The sequence below is a fragment of the Perna viridis genome, chromosome 10 (assembly GCF_037379345.1).
Source record: "Perna viridis isolate PV_CMFRI_1.1 ecotype Kerala chromosome 10, ASM3737934v1, whole genome shotgun sequence".
Lineage (NCBI taxonomy): Eukaryota > Metazoa > Mollusca > Bivalvia > Mytilida > Mytilidae > Perna > Perna viridis.
The window spans coordinates 11,793,922-11,821,620 of record NC_142454.1 but is presented as its reverse complement, the minus strand read 5'-3'; the positions used below and the strand labels follow the sequence as shown (position 1 = coordinate 11,821,620).

General features: G+C 32.0%; 1 protein-coding gene and 1 long non-coding RNA gene across 2 annotated transcripts; one reads left to right on the top strand and one right to left on the bottom strand.

Moving 5' to 3' along the window:
* Positions 1-1,055: 1,055 nt before the first annotated feature.
* Positions 1,056-20,330, bottom strand: LOC148604535 (uncharacterized). The gene is made up of 3 exons (XM_088550904.1): positions 20,055-20,330; positions 7,374-7,429; positions 1,056-4,099 (listed from the first exon to the last, which is right to left on the bottom strand). The coding sequence occupies exon 3, from the start codon at positions 4,085-4,087 to the stop codon at positions 2,861-2,863; it is 1,227 nt and encodes a 408-aa protein (XP_088407030.1). The 5' UTR covers positions 4,088-4,099; positions 7,374-7,429; positions 20,055-20,330; the 3' UTR covers positions 1,056-2,860.
* On the top strand, positions 15,634-25,373 carry LOC148604534 (uncharacterized). Its single transcript, XR_015916208.1, has 3 exons — positions 15,634-15,898; positions 20,327-20,515; positions 25,239-25,373. It is a non-coding gene; the product is annotated as an uncharacterized LOC148604534 (long non-coding RNA).
* Positions 25,374-27,699: the final 2,326 nt, after the last annotated feature.

The following is a 27,699-nucleotide window of genomic DNA, read 5'->3' as shown; positions in this document are numbered from 1 at the left end:
CATGACGTCGTTTATAATAATTCACCCTATGTTGATATATCGCTGATGTCTCAGTCACTCTCTAACTGTACACGCCATTTCCGAAATACGTCACTTCCGACAAAATGGTTTTGACATTGTTTCAGTATTTAATCTACATACATTCACTCGGTCCGTCTCTAATAAGAATGTATTTATTACCAGGACGAGAAAAAGCAGGCCTAGTACTGACCTTTGCTTGTATTACTCAATTAAAAAATCTAATTATTTTTACAATGCTAACTTTCATATGTCTTAAGAGCAATTTATATGAAATTGGAAATGCTTGCAATATTTGAACACCTCGTATTTTCTCTGTGTTACATGATTTAGTTTGTAAAGGTGTGCTTAATGCATTGTTTGTTTCTTATTATCCATTGCCCCAGCTAATAAATCTATCCCCAATCCCATCCAACTGTCGTCGGACATTATATGGGACCAAAACGAAAAATAATTAAATATATTACATGTACCATATGTTATTTCATTTGTATTTTTTATTAATTTAATTTTCTCCTGTACTTCATTACAAAAACCATTTGAATTATCACACTGACTGGATAAAATTGATGGAAGCTCGGATTAATTTACATACTATGCAATGAAATGGCCTTGCTTGGTGCGTTAGAAGACTTTGTGTTCCCCCTAGTTTCTGTGTGGTATGATTTGTTTTTACTTTTATAGTTTACGATTTCATTGATGATTTACACTACGTTTTTGCATAATTTTGATTTCCTCCAGATTGTGATGGTAAGGAATTCCAGAAATTTATCTATAGGTAGTAAGATTGTGTTGATTGTCAACTATTTATCACAACGGCGAACTCAACGCACTCATTGAGAAGAAAAATGGCTAAAATGCTAAGGGTAAATTTAACATTAGAAAACACCAAAGGTACGTTTTAAATCTAATTGATTTCGAATGACCGCCAGGAATGATGATCAATCAAAATTGTCCGCAAGATATATATTTTAATACATACCCGCGTTATTTTACAATTTCACAATTCAAAGTTATAAAGAAAAAATAAATTCTAATTTGATTGTAATTATTTTAATTCAACAAGACGAAAACACGTTAAAGCTGTTTTTTCAGCAGACACAGGTACATCATGAACCAAAGTTGGAAACAAGATGATGACGTGTCACAGTTTGTCATTTTATAATTAGGAACAAATCGGTGAAAATAACAGTTCGGTATCAACTTATATTTCATATAATGTAGCTTTCCAAGAAAGAAAAACAGATTAACTGAGCAGATTTCTCTTACATGTAGTCATGACAATAACATAATTGTTTGTACAAGAAATACACTTTATTTTATCGTTATTTAAATTTTGTTGTCAGTTAGTTGTAGTTCTAAATGACATTGGGTATTTCTACGTCCTGGCGACGTCCTTTCTGTATGTTTACATTTAGAAAAATAAGAGTAGTATCCATGTAATTCTTGTAGCTTGTTTCAAAGATCATAAAATACTACGGATAACAGCAATCTGTAGAAAGAGAATTGGGGTATAGTGGTTAATACCGTATCTTAATATGAGAGAGGTGTAATAGGACGGAGACCATATGTCTATTTTTAAAACTCTTCTTTTTAGTGCAGAAAATACCTGGCGTTGTATTGGAGGCCCCGAACAAGATGAAATTTTGTAAGACTGAAATCAGGCTCTCATTGCTTCCAAACTATGTCACTATTTCGCATTCGCCTCGTCCTCTATAAATAGATTACAGTGTAAATAGGACGTTGATTCTGTTCTCGAGTTGAATGTTTTGTCAATTTTGTCTCTCTTAATCCTTTCCCATACAATGATACCAAGAAAAAAACCTTGTTTTGTTGCCAAGTTGTGGTTTAAAGGTAGATGCAGTTTATATATACAACAACCAGGCCAGTGCTTGTGAGTGATATTAATGTACTTGGGCACTGTTTGTACGTCTGTAATTTGTCAATGTTTTTGTTATTGTTTAATCTGTCATCGCAATTTCAATGGGTTTCATCAGTGATTATCTTCATTTAGTACATGCGATGTAGATGCATGATGATATGTAAATATTGTTTATTTCAGTAGATCTATTTATTGATTATGGATAAATATAATACAAATTTATGTATCAATATCTGTAAGACTGGCAAAATCCTGTAATTAAATGTACGTCTATTTGTGTGTATCTTATTTCAAATACCAGATAAAAGATTGGTTGAAATTATCTGTGTCTTTGATACTAACTCTTGGTTTATTAGCCATTAAAATACAGGCGTCAATGTTATATTTCATGTGACTGAGAGTAAAACTAATCCAATTTATGGCAGATTGCATATAAAACGTGTTCGTACATGTAAGGGAAAGATTTGAGAACCCCTTATGTCGGTTATGTATTGGTTAACCATAAGAATGAATTATTCATTAAGAAAATCTCTAAAATTATACCTAATCTAAAATTAAAATCAGAAAAGGTCAAATAAAGTCACAACAGTCGTAGTTAGGGGCATTACTTTGTGAATGCTATTTGAAGCTGACGAATACATATATTTTAAACCGTACATTTTGAATTAAAAAATAAATCAATCACTTTTCAAAAAAAAAAAAAAAAAACAAATAGAAATGAGACATCGGTTTTGCACAGTTGCATAATAGTTTCAAATGAATTTAGGCCAACTGTCTCCATTATTTGTGGTTTTGTTTTGATTTTCCAGTGCTTGTCAATATTTGCATATATATTTTTTTTCTTCTTTTATTTTCCCTGATCAGAACTTCAACATCAAGTAGCATTCATTTGTTTCTACTTACAAAAATATATAATCATTTTTACACAATTATGACAATGATAATCAATGTATGACATGCTCATAATGTCGTTTCCATATGTGTGATATTTTGACATGATCTAGACGTCGTTCCTGTGAACGCGTCTATCACTGGTACAAGTAGTCTTTGTTTTTCAGCTGGTATATCTAAACTTAATTGATGCTGAAGAGGTGGTTTACAGTTAATATAGGCACTTTTTTGTTGACGACAATCACTATTGCTGCTACTTCTTTGTATGTTGTTATGTTTATTCCATCTTTCTGCTGTTATACGTAAAATTTGGGGATCATCTGAAGAGCTACTACTTGCTGAGTCTCTTCGAGTTCCATCACTATCGTTCGGATTTCGTTGTGATTTATCGTAGTTTTGTATTTTAATAATTGGTGTCAAATGAACTGGTTGTTTCAGATTAAGATTAGGCAGAGGCGTTTTTGGTTCGGATGAAACACTGTGTTGTTTAACTGATTTCAACCGTGATTTCTTTGATGTTCTTCCATCATTATCGACAGAGCGCATTGATTCTTGTGTTTTCAATGACGGTAAACTTTGGTTCAATGCATTTGAATATTTACAGTTATGAATGTAACGCCGTGCCGTCCGACTGTTAGATAGACAATGCTGAGATGTAGCACCTACAGATAATGTTTGGATTTTGGACGGATCTATTCCCTGAGGACAAATTGTATCCGATTTAACCTTTAAAATCAGAGCACCTGGTTCCAGAAAAGTATGTTGTTTTTGTACCCAGTCAGCGGTGGCAGTTTTCATATCCATAACTACAATTGGTAGCTGTTTATCATCATGATCCAATGAAAATGTTGGTAACAGACGATATTTTGGATCCTCTGTTGGTTTATCCGCTTCGTCGAAAAACACATCGTCATTTGAATCATTAATACCGCCTGTTTGGAGTTCATTGTCATTGTGTTCACAATGTTCCTTTTCTTCTATATCACCGCAACTTTCTGATTCCATCCTGTGATGTCGCATTTTGTATATTTGTTTCTTCAGGAATGCTAGCAATGGTTTTCTGATTTTTGTTCTATATATCACATACACTAGTAACACTAGCAACATAATTCCCAACACTAGTGCTGTATTGTAACCAACATTGGGATCGTACGTTTTATAAAACTCCTCTTCCAAAAGATACCTTTCCTCTGTTAACCCTCTAGGAGTTTCCTTTTCGGGTTCTGAGGTATATGTAGGTTGTTCAGCGCTGACAAGTTTTGGAACTGTGCTTTTAGGCACATCATCTCTTCTCATTGCGTCATGAGTCTGAAAGGGTCAATTACAAATCATTAGGAAATCAAGCAGCTAGCATACATTCCTTTTTGGTAATAAATAAATAATAATAAATTCCCACAAAACGGTTTTATGGAGATTTCATTTTATTTTATAAAACGTTTTATTTAAACGAAAAGTGTTGTACAGTGAAAATCCATGTATTTTATTTAATTCTCTTAGCAACACAACAACTCTGTCAAGTACATGATTTTGTTTCCAGAGATCTAAACATGCTCGAGACTAATAAATCTAAACAGCTCAAAGACACCATTCAAATATTCCATTGACTTTTCCCTTGATGTGATAAAACAAATGGTTGACATCATCATAAAAACAGGAATGAATCAAGTAATCCTTGGCATCCCGATCCATATTTGAAAAAGTAGACGTATATCATGAAGATGAAATGTACACAGCCTATACAAAATGTAATTGTAACTAAGGCACATGCATGGTCTTTTTTACAAAGCCCTCCGAGTAATCTGTTTCTTTGTTGCAGAATAAAGGAAGTAATTTCAACGTAATTACATTAGTTTAATTGCCCCTCACCAAAAACAAAATAAACATACTGGACTGTTTTAATTTATGTTCAACTGAGTTGAACACAGACGATTGGAATAATCGATTATTGGAATCAGTGGCAGAAAAGACCTGTATTTAAGTCCAAGGTGATTTGATAGACTCATTTCAGTAATTGGTGGTTTAAAAGGGCAATAAATTGAGCAAAGAACAGAAAATGTTATCTGATTCTGTAGAAAGATAGACAAAGTAATGCTTAGTTGGGTTATATATAGAATAGTCCGGACAGATTCATCGCGGGAACAATGATTTCTCGATTTACAAAGAAAAAAAATAAATAAAAATAAAACAATAGGAGATTCTCTTTCTGTAAAACATTACATAATATCAAGGAATTAAGTACAGTTCCAAGTAAACATCCAAGACATCACGGGTGGATGGCACGTGATGGTTACTAAATTTTAAGTTTTCTTATAAAATGATTTAAATAAACATAAAGCTTGATCAGATATATTACTAGTTAATTTGATTTATAGCGCGTTTTTTATATCTAAGAATTACCTCCCATTTGCTAGCGTTTTTATTGTAAGCAGAAAGATATTCATCTTTAGAGGGTAACATTTAGTATAACAAGTCAGTCTAAGAAAAACCCTTACACACACACACACACACACACACACACAAATACCTCTACCAACCCATTTTGCAAAATGGGGCCTAAGGCTGACATTTTTCATTCCGGTAGAGTTGCTGTCTTTAAGGTACAACAACGAAAGAAAAAAAAAAGGATTTGCTTTTGAATGAGTCTTTCCACTTGAATGTATCTATGCACATTCATTGTTAATTTTAACCAGAAAATAGTTAAGGTGCATTTAGTGTTTAAAGTACTAATACATACCTACAGTTGTATTTTTAAGTCCATTAGATAACAGTCCTGATTAAACATTAGAATTATATTGCAATTTATATTGCCATTGTTTATCACCATACCGGAACAGGTGAATGTACAATAAATCGAAATACTAATAATTTGATAGTTAGGCGTAGGCATCAATCTTCAACTTGGTTCTTAACTTTTGCTTTTTGATAAAAAAAATAAATAACAAAAATGGAGAATTATGAGCGTAAAGTATGAAGCTTAACATTACAGCTACGTTTCTTTTTGATTATTTTAAGATAGGATTGTATTGCCGCCGAGTAAAGGGACCAAGTTTTTCAGACCGTTTATATAGCTTAATTGGTTCTAACGTCTGTAGTGTAACATACAGACTAGGACGCTGTTAGATTGATTTATTTTCCCTTTAATTAAATATATTTTTTTCATCTGAATGACGTTTATGTCTTCTGGAAAAATAGAATTTAGACATTGTGATAATTAAACAGAATACATGCGAAGAAGTTAAGGGAATATTAGACTTCTAATGAAAAAACATCGATTTCGGCATTAAAGAAACACAATATTTCAAATTTACTACGCTTATTTCCAATATGTTCTATTGTTAAGTGTTGTTAAAGTCGTACTAAATATACTTCCAACGGTGGTATTAAATTTCATATTGTATTTGTGCAATAAAGATGGTTAATCGTAGTGAAGTCATTGTCTATAGCGAGCAGGGAACGCAGAGCAGAATGATTTCACACTATCATTTAAACAAATAAATTTACTTGCAATAGTTATGATCAGTGAATACTTGCTGAAATGCATAACACTACTAAAAGGGTAATCAAGGGAACCAAGGTTATAGCGGTAAACAAAAGAATGTAATCCAGGGACAAAGACCAGACATGGAAAACAGACATACACAACAAAGAACACAAAGCAACTAAAATCATACATACAAAGTAACAAAAGTAAATGAGCAACTCGGACTCCACCAAAAACTGGGAGGATGAACCAGGTGCACCGGTAGGGCAAGCGTCCTCCGCTTTTCTAGAAACACCCGCCGAGTTGTAAAACAATCTAAATCGAATCAATCTGTCAACAATAATCATGCTAGTTTATTTAAGTACATACAAATGCATGTTCAAAGTTGTTTATATTTTTCCGTTCCAAACAGTCCGAAATTTGTAATTCATCGTTGTTTTTGTTTCACTATGACTCAATTCTGTTACTACCATTTGAACTATTTAAGCTACCTGTTTCCATCTGTCAGTGTTTTATAGATTCTTTCACTAAGTCTTTGTGTATGAATTATTGATTCGTATCATTGTGTTCCATATTAAGAATATTTTGTAGCAGCTTGTAACAATACAAATGTACTTAAGTTAATAATATAAAGTCAGATGAACTGAAATCAATGAGAACTCTTTTTGCAGCCCTGATATTCTGGAATGTAGAAAATATATAAACCTCCACAACCAAGGGAAGACTTTAGTGTAGTCTAGCGAAATGCATTTGAAACCTTTTGTTTCCTTTCGTTTTCTTTTTTTCGTGTTTACGTAATTCTAAATTTTTAACAGGTTATAAGAAAAAACTGTAAACTGGTTCGTATGACCTATTCAACAATTATAAACACTCCTGTTAAATTGAATTTCTATAATGAATTCAAATGCATATATTAAGAATTGTTTCTTTATCAAAACGTTATTTTGTTCTGAATTAAAGGAGTGCTGACAGCTGGACGTTAATTGACATCACCGCATCAAAGTAAGTTATAAAAAATAACTTGGTTTGCTCTGAAAGAACCAACCAATAAGAATACTTGTTTCAAATCTAATTCAAAAATTTACTATGTGATGATATTACCTTGATTTCTGTAAACTTTCCGACTCATCGCATTATTGTTATACCATATTCATATTCTGCAAATATAGCAAATAGAAAAATATAGACAATGTACTCAATGGTTTAGCAAATTTGAAATGATTGAATAAATTTGTATTCAAAATGTAGCAAAGTTCAATTCCTGAAACTATCTCCATGTTGCTCATAAACTTATAACTACGTTTCATGTAACTTCGTTGTGTAGTTTGTTATCGCTGACATCTATTCATTTGTTGTTGTTTATTTCGTCATTGCCCTCTCAAAACAGTGGTAAACGAATTTTCCAATTGCATTCCCTTGTTATTCATAGCAAAGTTCTTTCTGTATTCTAGCTGAGGCTAGAAATTTCAGAAAGCTGGATAAGTGAGACATGCTATTTGTATGGTTACGATTTCAAATATCTATATGCATATGGTCATAATACGTCAACAGATCTTTATTCATTAGATTTGGAGTAAAAGTGACGTTACAAATCGCAATTCTAGATTTGTTGCATGACAAAATTAGTACAAAAAACCCAAAAGCTAAATTTACATCATTTTTTTAAATGCAATACTTAATGGTACACATGTACCAAGTTTGTTCAATAAATGATTATAGAACCAATATTAGTAATAAACCTATTCAAAGACGCTGATGAAATTCATCTCAGACATTAGTATTTTTGATATTTGGGGCCTGTATAATGAATAGCAGGATTTTCTTTTTTTCAATTTCTTTAACTAAATTAACTTGTTTAACCTCTGATCTGATCGCAAAGAAAGAACATCGTTTAGCTAGATCCTTTGATCTCAGCTAACACAATATAGATGACGTAATATCGTTAAACAATACTAGTTTCGGGTTTTTTTTATACATCGCATGTACCCAAAGAATACTGCAAGCTCATACCTTGATATACACTTAAAGGTCTCAGTATCGTATTAATTTTCCCATAGACTTCTATAGTGAAGTGCATATTTTTAGGATTTTTTAACAAATATGTAAATTTATTCAATAAAACTTTCACTTATGTAGCATTTCTAAGGACATGTGAAAAAATAATTTCCCGCAAAGAAAATAGGGTGAGTCCACGAAGATTGGACAGAAAAGTAGTCTTGAACTATAAATAGCTATTTTCCCTACTTTCACTTTCCTTTTGCACTCACCAAACCAACCTTTTCAGTGGAACATTTTTATGATATTATGTTAGATTTTCTTTTAAAAAAGTTCTTCATCTTACAGTGTGATGTTTGCTCTATTTTTTAAGTCATTGTTCATATCTTTTGACAAAATATTAGTTTGTAGAGAGGCAAAAAGAAAATGCACTATATTTTTATAGCATCCATATTTTGACGTACACCTGCTCAGGGATATGCAATACGATACTGGTACCTAAAGATCGATAGTAAAGGAAAACTATTGACCAATGTATATTACAAACGCAAAGACGTTTCATTCAGTATTGTCAACTTTTTTTTCATCTGTAGCAACATCGCTTTACCTCCTGCTTATGGAGTTTTTTCATATAACAACTCATACGATATATGCCAGAGGTTGCCATAACTACGTAGATATTTTGTATTGTGCTTAACTTTTTACAATTTGGATTCTAGGACAGGGTTATATTGCCACAAGATTATCATCACTACAGAAGTTTTATGGCCTTAAACATGAACTCGTGGATCGTTACGGCGTATCCATATGCACCATAAAAATTGATTTGTTCAATATGTCATAGTTTTTCTTTCGTCTATCTTTGACTTGACTTTTTATGAGCAGTTCGGCGGGTGTTTTTAGAAATGCAGAGGACGCTTACCCTACCGGTGCGCCTGGTCCATGTCCGAGTTGCTCATTTACTTTTGTCAGTTTGTAGGTATTATTTTTGTTATTATATGTTTTTGTTGTATGTGTCTGCTTTTCATATCTGGTCTTTAAATTACATTCTTCTAATTTCCCCCCTAGAATCTTGGTTGCTTTGATTACTCTTTCAAAGAAAGTGACGACCATTTGCTTTCTTTTTATGTGTATGCATGCATGTGTTTAAAGCAGTATTATAATATTCTGATTTTTGAATAAACACGTTTGATATAAATAATGGCCCTGTGGTAAACATTTTCGTAAAGGTCAAATGGTATACAGTTTATCACTCTATCCTTACGTTGTGAATGAAACCACAATAGAGATCAAATGAGGCACAACCACAGCTTTCTTCTAAATGAAGCAAATAAAGTAAAAATATGACTAATTTGTTGATTTGTGATATCGATAACATTACTTTTTTTATCTCCACATGAACAAATCAACGAGTAAATTCTGATTTTTGTTTTGTAATATGATGGGAAAATAAATATCGGTAAAAATACATTTTTATATAAAAATATTGTTGAAAAAATAAGATGGTAGAGCAGCCTAATTTTCTTAGCTTTTTGGAATATCGCTTAAACCCGCAAGCCAGTATAGGTTCAGAGAAAAACCATGACCTTTTATCGCTCAAAACAGCAAATTGGAATGACGTCAAATAAGACTGAATTTACAAATACTGTAAAGGATACCTTCTGCTTTTCTTTTAATTGTACAAACGCTATTAAGGCTCTTTTGCGTCAGATGATTTGTGTCTTAATTATTTTCTTTTGACTTACCATTTCGTCAAACATTTATTAATGTAACTAACATTGTACGCTTACGTTATAAATGGTACATTTTGTCAAGTATTGCACAAGATTCATATTTGCATCATAATATTTAATTACTCTGAGCATCGTAGGCTTAATTAAATGTTTCTATATCGAGATTTTATGGCCTGTACACACCGATATCGATATATAAGGCTCATATAGTTCCATATAAGTATATGGTAAAAACAATATACCGGTATTGCAAAAACTTATTTTTACTGAATTCTAGGGTGTGCCTTATGTAAGAATTGTAAATCATTTTATTTACACCACCCCCCCCCCCCCCGTGTCGTACCTGAATTAAATAAAATGAATTGGAAAATAAATACTGAAGCATTAATGAATTGATATTTCAAAAAGTAGACTCCAAGTATTGGCCTGAACTTGAAAACAGGAAACATATATGATCTAAATACTAATGTAGCAAATCAAATAGTTTACAAAAAAAAATGAATATATGAAAAACAAGCCGTACCACAAATAAACTAAAACACTAGTATTGAGCTCCTTCACAATATTGTAATGAATAAGACATGTTAATGAAGGAATTGGTCTTACTCTGTGACATAATTTTAACAAATCCGTTTTTTAAGTTTATTTTACTCGTATATCAGTGTTCATTTATTGCTAATAGGTACTTATAGTCAAAGTGTTATAATGCAGTTCTTCTAGTAATCATTTAAAAAGTATAACGCATTAGTACGCAATAGTTAAATAGTCATTTTTATAGATTTTATCGATTTTGTGACAAGCATGTTTTGATCAATACAGTTATTTTTAGCACTCGAAAATGGAAAAAAAAATTATTATTTACAAATCATTTTAATTTCAATGGTCGGCTTTTGTTCTTTTTCCAGTGACTGAACATTTCACTTACTTTTAAGATAAAACATCAATTTGAAATAATAAAACTATAGCCTTGAATGATAAATAGATGTTCAGTAGTAGGATACATCATCGACCGTGAGACCTGTGCAGGTCCGGGTTTCAAAAGAATAGGCCTGCAGCAGCGCTAAGCTTGTCGTAAAAGGCGACTAAATAGTGCTCAGAAACCTAGCCGGGGGCTAGGCGCTCTGCCCACAGAGCAACTGGGATGTGTGCCCCAGGTGGTGGAATGGGGTACCCCTGGCATGTTACATGCTGGGGTTGTCAGGCTATAATACGGAAAACCTGACCGCAAACCATAGCGGTGCACCGTGTTGGGAAAGATGCCACGTTCCTCGCACGTTAAAGAACCTTGCTGTGGTATTCGATAGGAGTAGGAACCTTTGCGCTCCGCCACAGGAGGCTAAATTGCCCGACCTTACCCATCCATCCCCTTTTTCTAGTGGCAATCAAAATTTGTCGACCTTATTATCCTTGTGTCCCATCACATTTTTCATTTCATCATCATTTCATGTTCATTTTATCATCCATTTCATGTTCATCGTCTGAATATAGCTGAAATATTGCTGCTCGGACGTTAAACCCCAACAATCAATCAATCAATCAATCATCGACCGTGAAATCTTTACAAAACATGACACATGAAAAAGTCAACCGTGACACATTTTTTTTAGAGCGAAAGATATTAGCTAAACAAAAATTTTTGCTAATTTCTGATATACTGAATTGAAAAGTGGAATCAAAGTGGCAGTAAATCTTTTTTCAGGCACATCTTTTGACAACGTAACCATTCACTTTCATCAACAAATGGTATTCAAAAAATTAATACGAACAGCTAACTTCGCGCTTCAAATAAAAAAAAAAACCTTTGATGTTGACTGTCAGTTTGTTTGTATGTATGAACTTTTGTTTACCGGAGAAAAAAAAATCGCAAATAGTGAAATGTGATTAAAAATGAGGTGTGTCCCTCTAACTAGGACAAAAGCATCGCTAATATGAAGTTTCATTGCAAATGAAGGGTAATAATAAAATTAACGAACTGATGTTGATAAGCAGTAATCAAAAATAGTAAAATACTGTAAATGTATTAATTTTTGCGGTGTACTAATTTTCGCTATTTTGGCAGTGGACTTAAAAGCGCGAGAAAAGTACCTGTGAAATTGAATTTTAATGATATACATCACTAATCAGTTTTAAACCACGAAAATTGATACCAGCGAATATATTCACTGCACAGAATCCGCGTAAATTAGCAACCACGAAAATGCATAAGTTTACAGTAGTCAAAACTGCAGGAATTGGGTAAATATAGCCTCTCGATCTCGATAGGAATATAGCAAGCAACACCGGGCAATATTCTCAAATATTCATTCGCTAACAAACGCGTTCATAGGGTTGTCTGTAACCTCTATTGTGGCTTACTGTGGGACATACACATGCTTATTTGAGTGATACAACATTGAAAACAAAGATGCATACTTAAATGTTTAACTTAAGCACTGATATGTACACGATAACAATTACTTGTCATTATAGTACGCTTTTTCTCTTCACTATCATATTGTCACAAACAAGAATACTTTTCAATGAATAGTCAAATATAATATACACTGTATTGGTTGATCAAATTTTGTACAATTGACATAATGACAATAATGTATGTAATTTGTGTCAAAAACGCAATTTTAGGTATCCAGGTCATGTAAAGACATTAGAACTGTGTAGTTTCCTAACATCTCTAGAAATAAATCCAATGTTAAAGTGTTTGTTCAATAAAAAGCTTGAATAGGACCAATTTTCATGTGACAAAATGATAAAATAAGATCATGATAAAAATACCTGAGAATTAGTTTCAAACTCTGACATTACTATAAGTTTATACTCCATAAAATATTCGATGCCTGAATAATCAGGTCATTCTTACAAACATAAACATTTTACAATCTGAGATACCATAGCCTTTTGACAAGAACAACGTTCGTGGAAACTATTGGAATTTTCCTCTCAACCGAAGAATGTATTTGATTATACACTAGTTTCGAATATTTCCATATACTGCTTTGCAAACGGCTCGACTGAAACTTCATAGAATCTTCCTGCGAAAGGTCGCTTTGGTATCATCGATTGAAAATCTAAAATCTAAAATGTTTCCATACAAACAATTTCATAAAAATACGAAAAAGATCTTTGACGTAAAATATCTCATTGAATGAGATTAATTGATGAACAGTTTTTTTAACTGAAATCATTTTACGGAAATTGGTCACATGAATTTTGTTGCCGAAAGTATTTTGGCACCAAGCTCGATGTCATTATACAATATATATTAGAATTTCTACCATTAACGTTCTCCATTTGTGTATGTAATATGAGCCAGGTTAGCTTGTAAGAGCCGAAGTCGTAAGCTAGAGTGGCCTTCTCGAAGTGACCAAAGTTCTAGTGGAGTTTTGGTTTGTCTGTGTGCCGACTCGTTTCATATGTCCAAATAATATTTCTGGTTTCATTTCGTCTGCACTAAATGCATAAAATGCATACACTTGATGCAACTTTCTTTTACACTGAAATAGGGCTCTCAGTATTTCTAATGTAATATTATGAAATCGTAATGAGGACTTAGTCCTCTATAGCAGATACGACAAGTGTCTAAACTACCGAATAAAATATATATAATCAGACGGTACCAATTGACAAACAATTGACAAACATTTTCTTTCATGTTAGATTCACCGTCTTGGGCTTCTAAGGTGAATTTCAATAATACTCAAATTTGAGAAAGGTTACTAAATATTCAACAGTCTATTGTGTATTAACCTTTTTCATTTGACACATTGTCAGTCGAGCTTAATTAATTTCAGCTTGACAGCAACACATTGCCCTTTCTTTGACTTTTAGACGATTTTTAGGGCTTCAGTTGATTTTCCTTCTTCGCAATATTAATTAAGTTTATTTAAATGTGCTCTCAACCTAACTCATTTTTATCTCATCAATTTACTCGAATATATCGATATCTCACAAAACTAGATGAAATTCTTCAACATATTCCCATTCTTATGTTTTGTTAATCGTCCTAAATCAAATTTAAGAACGGGCATTTATATCTTAGATAACCATGATTTTACCATTTAACAAAATTTAAAAAAAAATCCTCTTTTGTTCTTATCACCGGAATTTTAGATACGAATTTTATTTCAAAATAAGAGGACAAATTATGTTCTACAATTACTTTGTACCATAAAAATTGATTTCTTCAACGTGTCATATTTTTTTTCTTCTTTCGTCTACCCCGGACATGAATTTTTTTATGAGCAGCTCGGCGCATGTTTCTAGAAAAGCAGAGGACGCATACCACCACTCGGTACACCTGGTCCATGCTTCTAATTTTTAGTGGAGTCGGAGTTGCTTATTAACGTTATTAACTAAAGCAGTTGCAATTTAAGGCAATCCGGAAAGTCAATCATGATTTGCTCTACCAGTGTCACCAGTCACATAACTAGAGAGTTAACACGGTAGGCCACAAATTAGGGAAGACGTGAAAAGCTGCAGATATATTGTTTTGGAAATAAAATACAAGCTTTATATCGGTCAATAAAAGCCAAACATCTATAGTGATGATATCTACAATGGCTAAACTTTGGGGATGTTTTCATTTTGAAAGTAAGTACCATCGTGTTTGTTATTTAATTTTGATATCAAATTTTGTGTCATTGATGGTTTACTGAAGGACTAAGTATCGAGCAGAAAAATGTGTATCTGATATTTCTTTCATTTTATAACCATATGAGCATATTAATTGTAAAGAATCTTTTGAATGAGGATCATTTCAGAAATAACCCATCAACTATATATCATGACAACTGACTGAAATTCTAATTCTAATTATTTAACATTATCCTCAATAATTAACTTTGATTGGAAATTATATGCAAAAGTGGTAAATAGTTTGTCGTGCTTATATCCTAATACAGCGTTATTAGATTTACATAAATCAACGATGTTAGAAATAATGTACATTATTTGATTTCAAGTTGATATCTTATAAAAAGACACCCACAATATATATATATATATATATATATATATATATATATGTCTCGGAATGTGACGACTCTATCCGCTACACTGCTCCATCGGATCAAATTGATACAGGGAAGATATGTAAACGTATAGAAAGGTATGAAAAATTCCCAACGATGTTAGAACTGTTAAATTTGCGATGCAAATTTTTGGCCGTTCCCTCCGCGGGACTCGAACTCGTACAGTGCACTTAATTTGTACTGTTTTTGGCGCTGTCATTCAGTTCGACCCTTAATCATCAAAAGATAATTTATGGAATAAATGGTATTTATATTTTGATTATAATTACTTTTAATCAAAATCGCTTTTATTGGGATCTACTCATAATTTATAATATGCCCACGACGCATTACCTTATTTTATTGATAAAAGCACGAGAGTTTGAGTCAAATTTGGAAAAGAAAGAACTCAATATGACCCTATGTATAGAGGTAACCATAGAGAAAGGCATGCAGTGATAACTGGAACCTATGTATAGAGTTAACCCTATTGAAAGGTATGCTATGATAACTGGATCTTATGTATAGAGTTAACCTTAGGAAATAGGCATGTGATGATAACTCGAAGCAGATGATATCAGCGAATCCTTGAAGGATTATGTCCAGGATTTTCAAGGTCTTAAAGCTGTATTAATTGCCAATTTTTTTTCAGTTTTGGTTCTACTGAATGTTGCTGATTTAATGAAATAAGTGTGTAGTAATACAATTGAAGAATAGATGTCGATAATACTTGCAGAATAATTTAAAAACAACATTTTGTTTTAATCAGAGAAGATAGATAGATCTGATCTAATTACTTTTCGCTATTACTTCCGAAGATTGCCGAGAGGACATTCACCTGGGTTAAAAAATACTTTAACTTTGACAAAAAATAACAATAACGGATACACAGGTAAGCACGTGTCTTGTATTCATTTAATTTCGTCTATTTCTTGATTAGTTTTCAAACAAATAATGACCATATTTGTGACATATTGTATCACAATACGTAAATTTCAAAAGGATCGTAGGGTTATATTCGAACTTTACCTTACCACATTCGCATTGAAATCAGGTTTGTTATTAAAGTAGCGACCCTAATAGCACATGTGCGGATTAAGTTCATCATAATTCACATGCATACGAATTTATCTAGGTCGATTTCTTGTCTTGCAAGACAATAAATATATAGACGCCTATATCATGTATTTAATGTATTTTATTGGTAGATATCAAATGAAATTATTCAGGAAATGTACAATTTAGTAGAAATAATTCAAAGTTAAGGCATATTTCAACATAAACAAAAAATTACGAAAATGAGAGCTAATGCAGCTTTAAACATACTTGCAAGAAAATCAATTGCATGATCGAGCATTATGGTCAACATCGTATCATTATATTTAAGAGTTAAAGGATATGTCATTGACATTCTTACGTCATGAAGATTTAGTTGTGGTTTTCCATATAACAATATCATAAATTGACATCATTTGAACTATTTAATTGAGTAGATTTATCACGATTATTACCGGTGTTTTATTTTATTTATGTACGTGGTACAATTATTCACGCTAAAATAAAGTGATCGGACACTGCTTGCCTTTGTGTGCTTTTACCGTTATCGAATATCCTTGATGGCAAAACATGGATTCCAACTTGTGTAAGAGTAATCAAGGAAACCAAGGTTATAGCGGTAATCAAAAGAATGTAATCCAGGGACAAATAAAAAAACAGACATGTAAAAATGACAACAAAGAACATAAAATAACTAAAATCATACATACAAAGTAACAAAAGCAAATGAGTAACTCGGACTCCACTAAAAACTGGGAGCATGGACCAGGTGCACACAGATATAAAAATCCAATAAACGGAGTTGCAATGATAAATAGAAAGAAATTGTCTTGTTTATTATTGTACTCATACATGAAATACAAAGTACCATCATAATCTATATCAAATGCAAGAATATAAATCTTTTTTAATCTTTGAGATGGTGATTTTTGAAGTTTAATTGTCATAACATATTGTTAAATATATATGAATATGGACACAAATTGACCCGGTTATGAATGTTTGAAGATAGTTTGTTATTACTTATTGAGCAATTAACACTCACACTAGTAGGTGATAATAAATATTCATCAATAGTTATGAAAATATTGATTTCAATACGTACTATAACAAACAGATATAATTGAATCTTATAGCTTGTATATATTTATTGTTGCATGATTTATATATAACTATGATATTGATAATAGGCTTGTATTGAAATTTGTTTGGCGGTATACAGTGAGAATAAATTCTAACCCTTTCTTCAGAACTTAAAAAATAGTCAGAATTTCAATTTGCCAATTTGACAAGATCAAAGAAATTCATGACTAATAGTGTCAGTTCCTAAAACGATCCCTGACATTTTTATGCTAACAACAATGCTAGAAATTTTAAAAAAAAAAAAAAAAAAAAAAACATTTTGACAATCCAATCTGAGAACATTTTCATCACCCAAATTTACAGAGATTATTTTACCGCTTGATGTTCTACCTTAGAATTATTCTACTGGCTTCCTGTCTTCCCTTAAACGATTTTTTCATGATAGCAGGTAAAACATACAACGATTCTATTATCTTGGTGTATTTTTTTCTTTAAGGATTCAACCCCTTTAGTATTATATCTTAGTGCAATTTTACCTGCTTGCAGTAGTCGTCTTGAACGATTTTTACCACTTACGATCATTTATTGATCCCTCGAATAATTGAGTATTGATTTAGTCTATAGAACATTTTTTTTAATTTTTTTAATCAAGATTATTATACCAGTTTATCTGCAATTAATATTTTCTGGATTCTATTAATGCGAAGTCCGAATAATGTGTATATCTTTGTTTCGAAAACACACCTCCCGTCGCGAAAAGACACATCGTGAAAACTTCGAAGAAACAAAATGTATTAACACAAGTTTAATAAATTGCTTTACAAATGTGTACTGAATTTAGGTGATAGTATCAATATATCTTTAAAAAAAAAAACAACTAACAATATTCCAGAAAAGTAATCTCAACTAGAGTTAGGATCTGTTCTAGTCTTGCTACTGTTCTGTCAGTGCACATAACTTTATTTATTAGTCATTGTCAAGAATACCGGAAATCGTCTTGAATCGTACACGGGGATGGGGGGGGGGGAATTGCTACGGGGATAAAACCGATATGAATCTCCTTGGAGTAGAATTGTCTTTAATCAATCAAGGGTATCATGATCAGGCATTACGTCATATCAAAGAAAGCTCTCAGTGCAAACTGATAGTATTTAGATTTTACAACGTTCGGTCGTTATTGAGAAACCGGTCATTGAAGCTTTGATAAATCAAAACTTTAGCCCTGAGCATGCTTTGATAAAGGAACAATAAGAAAACAAAAGATTGGTACGTTAAACAACATGCACGTGCACTGATATTGATATTCCTGTGAATTTGAAAATAAATCTAAGATGTAGATTGTATTCGACAATGGTTATCTCTACCGACAATTCTACCCCTGACGTTTTCTGACATAGACTGTTCTTACCCCTTATAAAATTGGGGATCGTCTGCGCTGACAAAATTATGTTTTTTGGATTTGTTTCGTGTATTGTCTGTGTCCCTAAAATTTCTCCATGTTATGCTTTCATCAGAAGATTGTTATGACATCTTAGATCAATGTTTTATTAACATGTTAACAGTAAACGCGCATGACGTACGAACATGTATAACTTTTATATTGACAATAAGGTATTGTTTATAGCAATCCAAATTGCCGGTTACAAGTAATCCTCACATTATGGACAGTTGGTAACAAGTGATAAGAATAATCATTTTCCAATCAAATATCAATTCGCCTTCTTAAAAGGTGAACAATGTTAACTAAAATTAAAAAGACAGCACAATTAAAGTACAGCAAATATTCAAATATGTAGTATTTCCGGGCATTTTATTATATATTTAAGATTACGTTTATAAAGTGGTTTGTTTTATTGTCGTTTGTTAGTCAAATTTGATTCATATGCGTTTATATGCGATATGACGACGTTATAATTGATGCATATAAAAATAGATAAATTGTACTGAACTTGTATCAATTCAAGGTAATTCTGCATGTAACGTACAGGTCTGGTTAAGAATCTGGACATACAGTAAAAGTGATGTATAATCTCTGACTTTGAAACAAAACAAAATGTAGGGTAATTGTGTCAAATTTACTTAATAGCACAAATTCAAGAGTGAAATAAAGACTGAAGCATTTTGCCATTTGAATTTTAACATTCCCTAGAAAAAGTCCCCGTCATTCCTCATTTCCCATAAAAATATTTATTCTCGTATTATATCAGCACTTTTATATGTGTCATAGTGTTTAAGGCCTGTTGAAGGTATTTTAGAAATAAAAGGTTCTGTAACTGTTCACCTGTATAACTACCTGCCTTAATCTTTCAAAATATTCTTTTTTTTCGAAATGTTATATAATTTTTTATAATTTTTTATATGTATGTTTGAGGTATCATCATGGATTGTAACATTTGTAAGAAGAAAATCTAATTATAGATTTTTATTTTTAGTTACAACGTAAAACGATATCCTTTTGATATTGATCACTGTTAAATAATTAAATCAATGGAATTACAGAAGAATGGGAAAGTAACATAAAAGGGAAGACAACTTTTAAAAGAGTAATCAAGAGAACCAAGGTTATAGCGTTCATCAAAAAATGTAATCCAGGGAAAAAAGACCAGACATGGAAAACAGACATACACAACAAAGAACATAAAGTAACTAAAATCATACATACAAAGTAACAAAAGTAAATGAGCAACTCGGACTCCACTAAAAACTGGGAGCATGGACCAGGTGCACCGTTAGGGTAAGCGTCCTCTAACTTTTCTAGAAACACCCGTCGAGTTGCTCATTCAAGTCCGGGGTAGACAAACGAGGAAAGGTAAACTATGACCCATTGAATAAATCAGTTTTCATGGTGCCGACGGATACACCATAACGATCAAAAATGTGTAATTAAACATAGAAAATAAAAAACGTACCTGAAATAATTCTGGAATATATCAATGATAATATGCCGGATGCTTGCTATATTTTCCCATATATAAATATAATCCAACAATTATTTGAATCTGGTCAATATTCACATGTGAACAAACTACATAAATTATACCTTTTTTTCACATTTGAAAAAGGTTTCAAAAATTTTAATCTCCATTGTTTTATCTTTTCTCTTAAAACGAATAATCCAAATGCTTCTACTTTCACGATCAATTAAGCCTGATATGTATAAAGTTTATGCACTTTGTTGCAGCGCAGGCACCTGTTGGGATGTTGTCGTCGTTGATAGCAGCACTGGGCAATGTGTTCTCATAGAATATCAGATTATATCAGGTAGCTGCTGTGATGACTTGTTCAACACCCCGCACTGTTATTTAATTAGCCTGAAAAAACAAATCCATTGATTATTATAGAGATCTGAAGTGTTTAGAGAAAAACTCAGGTAAATCAATATCCAAGCAATGTAATAGTATGCTGAAATCAGGAAATAACCATTAATAAGGAATTCACCTGCATAACCAATACGTTTTCACAGAATGATGTACAGGGTTATTTAAAAAATCTATACATATAACTGTCATGTTTTTGAAAAGAAAAATGTCCAAAATTAAATCTTGTATTAGACGCTATATAATCGCAGTGCATATTCATTTTTTTCCAATGTTAGACAAGACTAAATTTTTATTTTAATATAAGACATGTAAAATCTACGGCAATGGTATTCTTGGTAGATATGGCAGTGTAACATGTATTCTATGCTTTTTGCTGCCGTCTGTGATATAAAATAATTGGTCCATATCATTTGAATTCAGCTGAAAGTATTGCTACATGACATGTTTTGATTTGAATAAAACCAAGAAAACATGTTTACTATATAGAGCCGTGTTAGATAGTGTGCTAACATCTTCCACCTTGATTGAAAAAAAGTTACCACAAACGCATGTTAAATAATCGGCAGTACGGATTCTGCTTTTATACGTTACCACAAAACAGAAGTCTTTAAATCTGAACGTACCTTCGACTATTGGTCAAGTATAGTTCTATAATTTTCCTTTGCATTTAGAAATAACATTGACAATAATCAAGTTTTAATAAAAGACGAACATGTTTTGTACAGTCTAAGAGAGTAATCAAGGGACCCAAGGTTATAGCGGTAACCAAAAAGAATGTAATCCAGGGACAAAGACCAGACATACACAAAAAAGAACATAAAGTAACTAAAATCATACATACAAAGTAACAAAAGCAAATGAGCAACTCGGACTCCACTAAAAACTGGGAGCATGGACCAGGTGCACCGTTAGGGTAAGCGTCTTCTACTTTTCTAGAAACACCCGCCGAGTTGCTAATAAAAAGAGGCTGTCCATGTGAATACCATACAAAACCGTCCGAAAGTATTATCGGCAATTACAATTGAAATTTAGAGCATCTAGTTGGACCCGATGGTAACTTGTAATTACTTATGATTTTTTTTCTTCGAAGATTCAAGATGGTAGAGCTATAGCCGCCATTTTGTTCTATGAAAATTGCCATGTTAAGTAGGACTCCAGCTAAGGATCATGCAAAATGTGATTCATGGGTAAAAAGCCTACATATTTTCATTTTTGATATTTTGTTTGAAATGTCATTGTAAACAGAAATTAACATGTGTTTTTATATATATCCCGTGCTCGTAGGATATAAAAATTATATAGAATACACTGTAGATTTCAAAATTAAGAGAGAAAACTCTGTAAATGGCACTCAAATACAATAGAATTTACTGTATTTACAATGTGGATTATCTCCTAAGAACAGACAGATTTGAATGAATAATTACACATTTCATAGTATAGACCCATAAAACAACCTAATTACAAAGATAAAAATATGTAGCCTTTTTTTGGGGTGAATCACATTTTGTAGATTTTGCATGATTCTTACAAAGACAGCTACTTAATTGACAACATCAAGAGATATTTAGGGAAAGGGTATTTTATCAAACGAAGTTTTAGTGTAGTTCATTCATCAGCGCTTTGGTTGTAGTAAGACGTTCGAATCAATGTTTGTCTTTGCCATTGCAGACTAGACACTTCCTCCTCTAAGATCAATACATAATTTGGTTGACAAACAAGGATAGAATAATAACGGAAGTACGTCAAAGACGATTGATCAAAAATATTTCAAATATGAAATCCTATATCCCATGCCTTATATCGCACCACATCACGGACCATACTTGAAGTATTGGTAAAATATGTCATATAATGAACAAGACATGTAAACATCTGTATCACTTGCCGACCCACGGGGTGATATAGGTATCTCGGGTTGATACATTAAATGATACAGATTTTGACACGTAACATTTAGTATTTATCAGTAGGGCTATTTTATATATATATATACAAACGTCTCAGAATTTGACGACTCTATTTGCTACACTGCTACATCGGATCAAATTGATATAGGGAAGATATATAAACGTATAGAAAGGTCTAAAAAGTTCCCAACGATGTTAGAACTGTCAAATTTGCGATGCAAATGATTGGTCGTTCCCTCCGCGGGACTCGAACTCGAACTGTGACATGTACGGCAACACCGTTTGCATAAAGTCCAGCGCCCTAGACCACTAGGCCAGTTAGGCTATATGAAAATATAGCTTTCGCTGGCCGGGTCATTCTCCTCGTAGGATTAATCTAGGGCTGTAACTTAGTACACGATATATGGTAGTACGGGACAGTTCATTTAGATGCTAATATGTAGGATAGAGGATCAAATTAATGATGCATGTCACAACAAATCAATATTATACAAACGTCTGAGAATGTGACGACGCTATTTGCTACACTGCTACATCGGATCAAATTGATACAGGGAAGATTTATAAACGTATAGAAAGGTCTGAAAAATTCCCAACGATGTTCGAACTATATGTATAAATATATATTAGTAGTTGTATTGTGTTCTTTGTTTTATTTAGGTCGACTCTACATTTTGATATAAGCCCAACTTTAATAATTAGGATAGCCACATTGTGCCTTTATCGCATGGTCTTGTACTAAATATATGCATTATATTTTGTAACCAACATAGCTCAAATGAATCGTTACTAACTCAACATGTTACATACCGTTCAGATCAAATACCATTCGTCTATTCAAATTAAATTTGATAAGTGGACTGATAAATCGATGATATGACGCGTAAAAAAGTTTGCAGGAATACTTGTTTATTGCTTCGATATTGTTTACATGTTTGCAGGCAATAACCAAATAAAACACTTTTTCCCAGAGAACGTGGAATTTTGCAAATTGAAGGACTTTTTGTAAGATAGGTTGTCTCATATGCAAATATGGATTTTTTTTTGCACGTTTCCATTCAAAACCAGCGTTTTTATATACAGTTAGAGAAGCGTTGGAAGGAAGTTTATTTTCGAATTAGGTAATCAATGCTTAATCATTTAAAACAAAAGTACTTGATATCCCTTGAAGTTCCTATATTCAAAATGTAAATCTGCTAGTATCTCATCTGCAATTTTTTGAAAAAAAAGATTATTTATCAAACAATACTTGGTTTTCGTATTTATTGAATCTGTTTTTAGAACTTTTGAAATTGAGACTACTTTAGAAAAATAGCAACCGATAACAAACACTCGAGAAAAAATATAAGTATAGAAAAAAGATCAATATATTATGACCATTGTTTACTTTGTGTAGTATTATTATGATCATACTTTCTTTTGGTCAAACGAAAAGAGAGTTTCAAATTGATGTGTGATAACACCAAACTGATATTTCATAATGTTTTATTATGGCGTACACAAATAATCAAGTACAGCACACGAAATACTGTTATTTACCTCTCTTAATTTGACAAATATGGGCAAATGATATTGGTAAAAGTCATGATAGATCTTCGAATCAATAATTGTCCCCAAATCATTTACATTATATATTTTCTTATCTTCAATTCCAGATAATCAATAACTGATTTTCGTTGTGGTTCCTTCACCTTACCGTTTCATTCAAATTTAAAAAAAAAATCATTTTTATTTGTAATACTTAATATAAGGTATTACAACTGTAATTGAGTGGTAATAGTCGATTGAATCGCAATCGGTAATATGATTGCTCTTTTAGCATAAGATAATTGACTATTTCTTGTACCAAATGTCATGATTATCAGAAAAGAATTGTGATCAAATAATACTAATCCATTGATAGATGAAATAATTGTAAAATCGGAATCAAATTAGACTTGTAACAAGCCATTTTCATATCTTATTACTTTAATCAGTGGAGAAACTTGACAGGAATCGATATATTCCTCCTCTCCTCATATCGATTCTCATTGAAAATTACCTGACGAGAGAATATGAATAGTGACCTGTGATACATTCAGTCATACTGTTATTGTATTATGTTTGATACTGGGCAAACCTTTTCATGTTTTGCATTTGGTGCCTACAAGCAGAGGACGTTTACCCTACCGGCGCACCTGGTCCATGCTCCCAGATTTTAAGTGAGGTCCGAGTTGCTCATATCCTTTTGTTGCTTTGTACTTATTATTTATGGTATTTTATATTGTACTAGTCTTTTCTCCCTATCTAGCCATTGTCTATGGATTACATTTCTTTTATTTCCCCTGGAATCATGGTTCTCTTAATTACCCTTACATATTTGTATCCATCATTTAGTGACAGAAACTTTATATATATTTCTATATAAATCATTGTTTGGTCCTAAAAATTAATCTTGGATGCAAAATATTTTTTGCAAAGATTTTATCCTTTCTGCAGGTTCATGCGCAAAGGTTAATCAAAGCTACTGCATTTTACATTGTATAAAAGAAACTTACCTACGTGAATATTCGTGTTGTAGTGCATACTGTCAAAAGTATCGGAACATCCCTAAGTACTATCAGTTTTACAAAATGTCAGTTTATATAGCCTTAGCTTTCTTTTGAAAATAAATAATATTAATTGAACGCTTTTTCCTTTATATCAACAACTGATATCAAATGGCACGTTCACGAACTTCATTTAGGAAAGCTTTTTACGAACACAATTCTAGTCATCAATTCATAAACACGGTAATCTCTTTCACACATGAGATGATATTCTAACAGACACTTCTAATAAAGTAATGTCCTTCCTTATAAAATCACAATTTACAATCCCACAGGGAACAAAGGCGTTGATTCGATTGATGATGATTCGACAGTGGCATCTGCAACACCTTTACTTTGTAGTCTGGTTTGGCTAAAAGTCCAATTGATTTATAACATAGGTATAAATAGGAGAATTCTAATGAGAGTGGGAATAAGTAGACTAAAGTGAATCAATACAGCAGCGTTGATGTCATATGTTGTGCGACACCGTCATTCTCAGAGAAAAAATGGTGACAATTCCCCGCTTAATCAATAGGATCAATATTTTGTCATATATTTTTATACTGATGAATTAAAAATTTATATTCTCATAATTTATAGGCTTAATCTGAAATGTGTTTTATAGCTAAATATAAATATAATGGGACAGCAAAGCTGTTGATATTGATATGCTACACTTTAACTAAATAATCATAGTAGCATGCTTTATCATAAGTGATATGAATATTTTTTAGAAGTCAATCTAAAGTTTACACCATGTCTTATGAACATGTTGATATTAATACATGCATTAAATAGTTTGAACATAGCAAAACGGACTACCTTACGATTATACGAAAATTTCCATTCCCAATTATTTCAGCAAAACAATAACTAAAAAAAATACGCATAAAAATATCAAATTGTAGTGAAAATTGTGCTTATTTCAATTCGTACAGAATGAGATTCTAACAATCGTTTTAGTTCGCGGTTAAATATACTCATGCAAACAACAAACATAAAGCAAAGATATTATAAGTAAAAAAAATGAACACATGTTAAAATCTCGGGAACAAAGAAGAATAACAAATATATACCTGTATGTAACATAAGGCTAAATGTGCCATACATTGTCATTAGAAGTGAAAGAGTAATCAAGGGAACCAAGATTTTAGCGGTAATCAAAAGAATGTAATCCAGGGACAAAAACCAGACATAGAAAACAGACATACACAGCAAAAAACATAAAGTAACTAAAATCATACATACAAAGTAACAAAGCAACAGGATATTTCAAACTCTTAACTTATTATTATTAATTGTAATTAAATTATCCTTGCTTCAGTGTATTTCATATTTTCTTATCAAATTTAACGTTCTGTTAAAGGAATACCATGACAACCAAATTTGGCTACAATGGTACTGTTTATTATTATTATTATTATTATTATTTCAAAATTCTGTTATTTATTTTGAGTGTTCTTAGCCGACTTTATAGGGGTGCAAGAAATAACAATTAAGGGGGAAACAAAGTTATAATGTCGCCATGTTAAAAATGCTCTGTAATATGTTTTTACACGTCATTTTTTAATTATATCGTACTTCATTAGGACTAGTATATATGACAAATGTTTTGACAAGTCGTGAGATAGATATCGTATGCTCTATCGATGACTTAGTTCTTACTCCCAAGTGCGTTGTAGATTTAATTAATGGATGTTTTATTTTGTTTACATTGTCTTTTTTTTAAACTTAAAGTTGACCACTTTTGACTTCATTTTATTTCCATGTACCATGCAACTAAAATTTTATCAACCGGGTTGTATTATAGAATAATTTGTCGAAAATATTTTAGTTTTTGTTAGGATTTTACTACACGTCTGATAATCAAAACGTAAAGAAACGAGAATATTTGTTCGGGTTCAACTTCAATTAATTTTGAAACCGTATAGAAAATATTTTAAAACTGTATCAAATCCTTTACATGAATACACAAATTACTCTAAGCAGCTTTGTCATATTATTACGTAATACATCAAAGGATTTTTCGATCAATGAAACTAAATAACGCATTATCTAGAAATGGTTTGGTTTAAAAAAAATAAATAAACAAAATAGCGTCAGCTGTTCATTACAAACATATACAGGGTTTATATTCCCTTTTTACCAAAAAAATCAAAGTCATCAGATATATAGGCATCGTTGTTCGTGTTATTTTCTAGGTGTGTTTCAAAACAATTGTACTCTCTTACACTGTATTTGTTCTTATATCATAAATAATTTGTCATAAAATTATGTACAACACTTTGTGCATGAAAGCGTATCTTTTTGGTACATTATGTATAGAATTTCCATGTTGTTTTATGATTATTTCATATCATAACTTTAGCAAAATGATTTTGAATTCGGATATGAATAAAATAAACTTTTATGTCTTAATCAGGTCAAATCACACGTTTAAAAAAATCACCAATAGTGTTGACCGACAAAATCATGATCTTGTAAATGCTTAAATCGCAATCTTCAATATAATGATTGAATCCTATGTTCGCCCTATACACGATACCAGATGCGACACGAACAGCTCAGCATACGCTTCTAAGCAAGCGGACGACAATCACCCTTCCGGTACAACAAGTACATTCTCCCGGATGTATGGCTTGAGTCACTGAAAGACTTATCATTAGTTTGTTTTTCACTTGTTTGCCTGACTTTGATATTCATTGTAGTTTCCTTACATCGTGACAATCATTTGTTTATTGATCCTTTATCGCA

Excerpts from the sequence above, each read along its gene's own strand:
- LOC148604535 (XM_088550904.1), bottom strand. The coding sequence starts at position 4,087 with ATGAGAAGAGATGATGTGCCTAAAAGCACAGTTCCAAAACTTGTCAGC.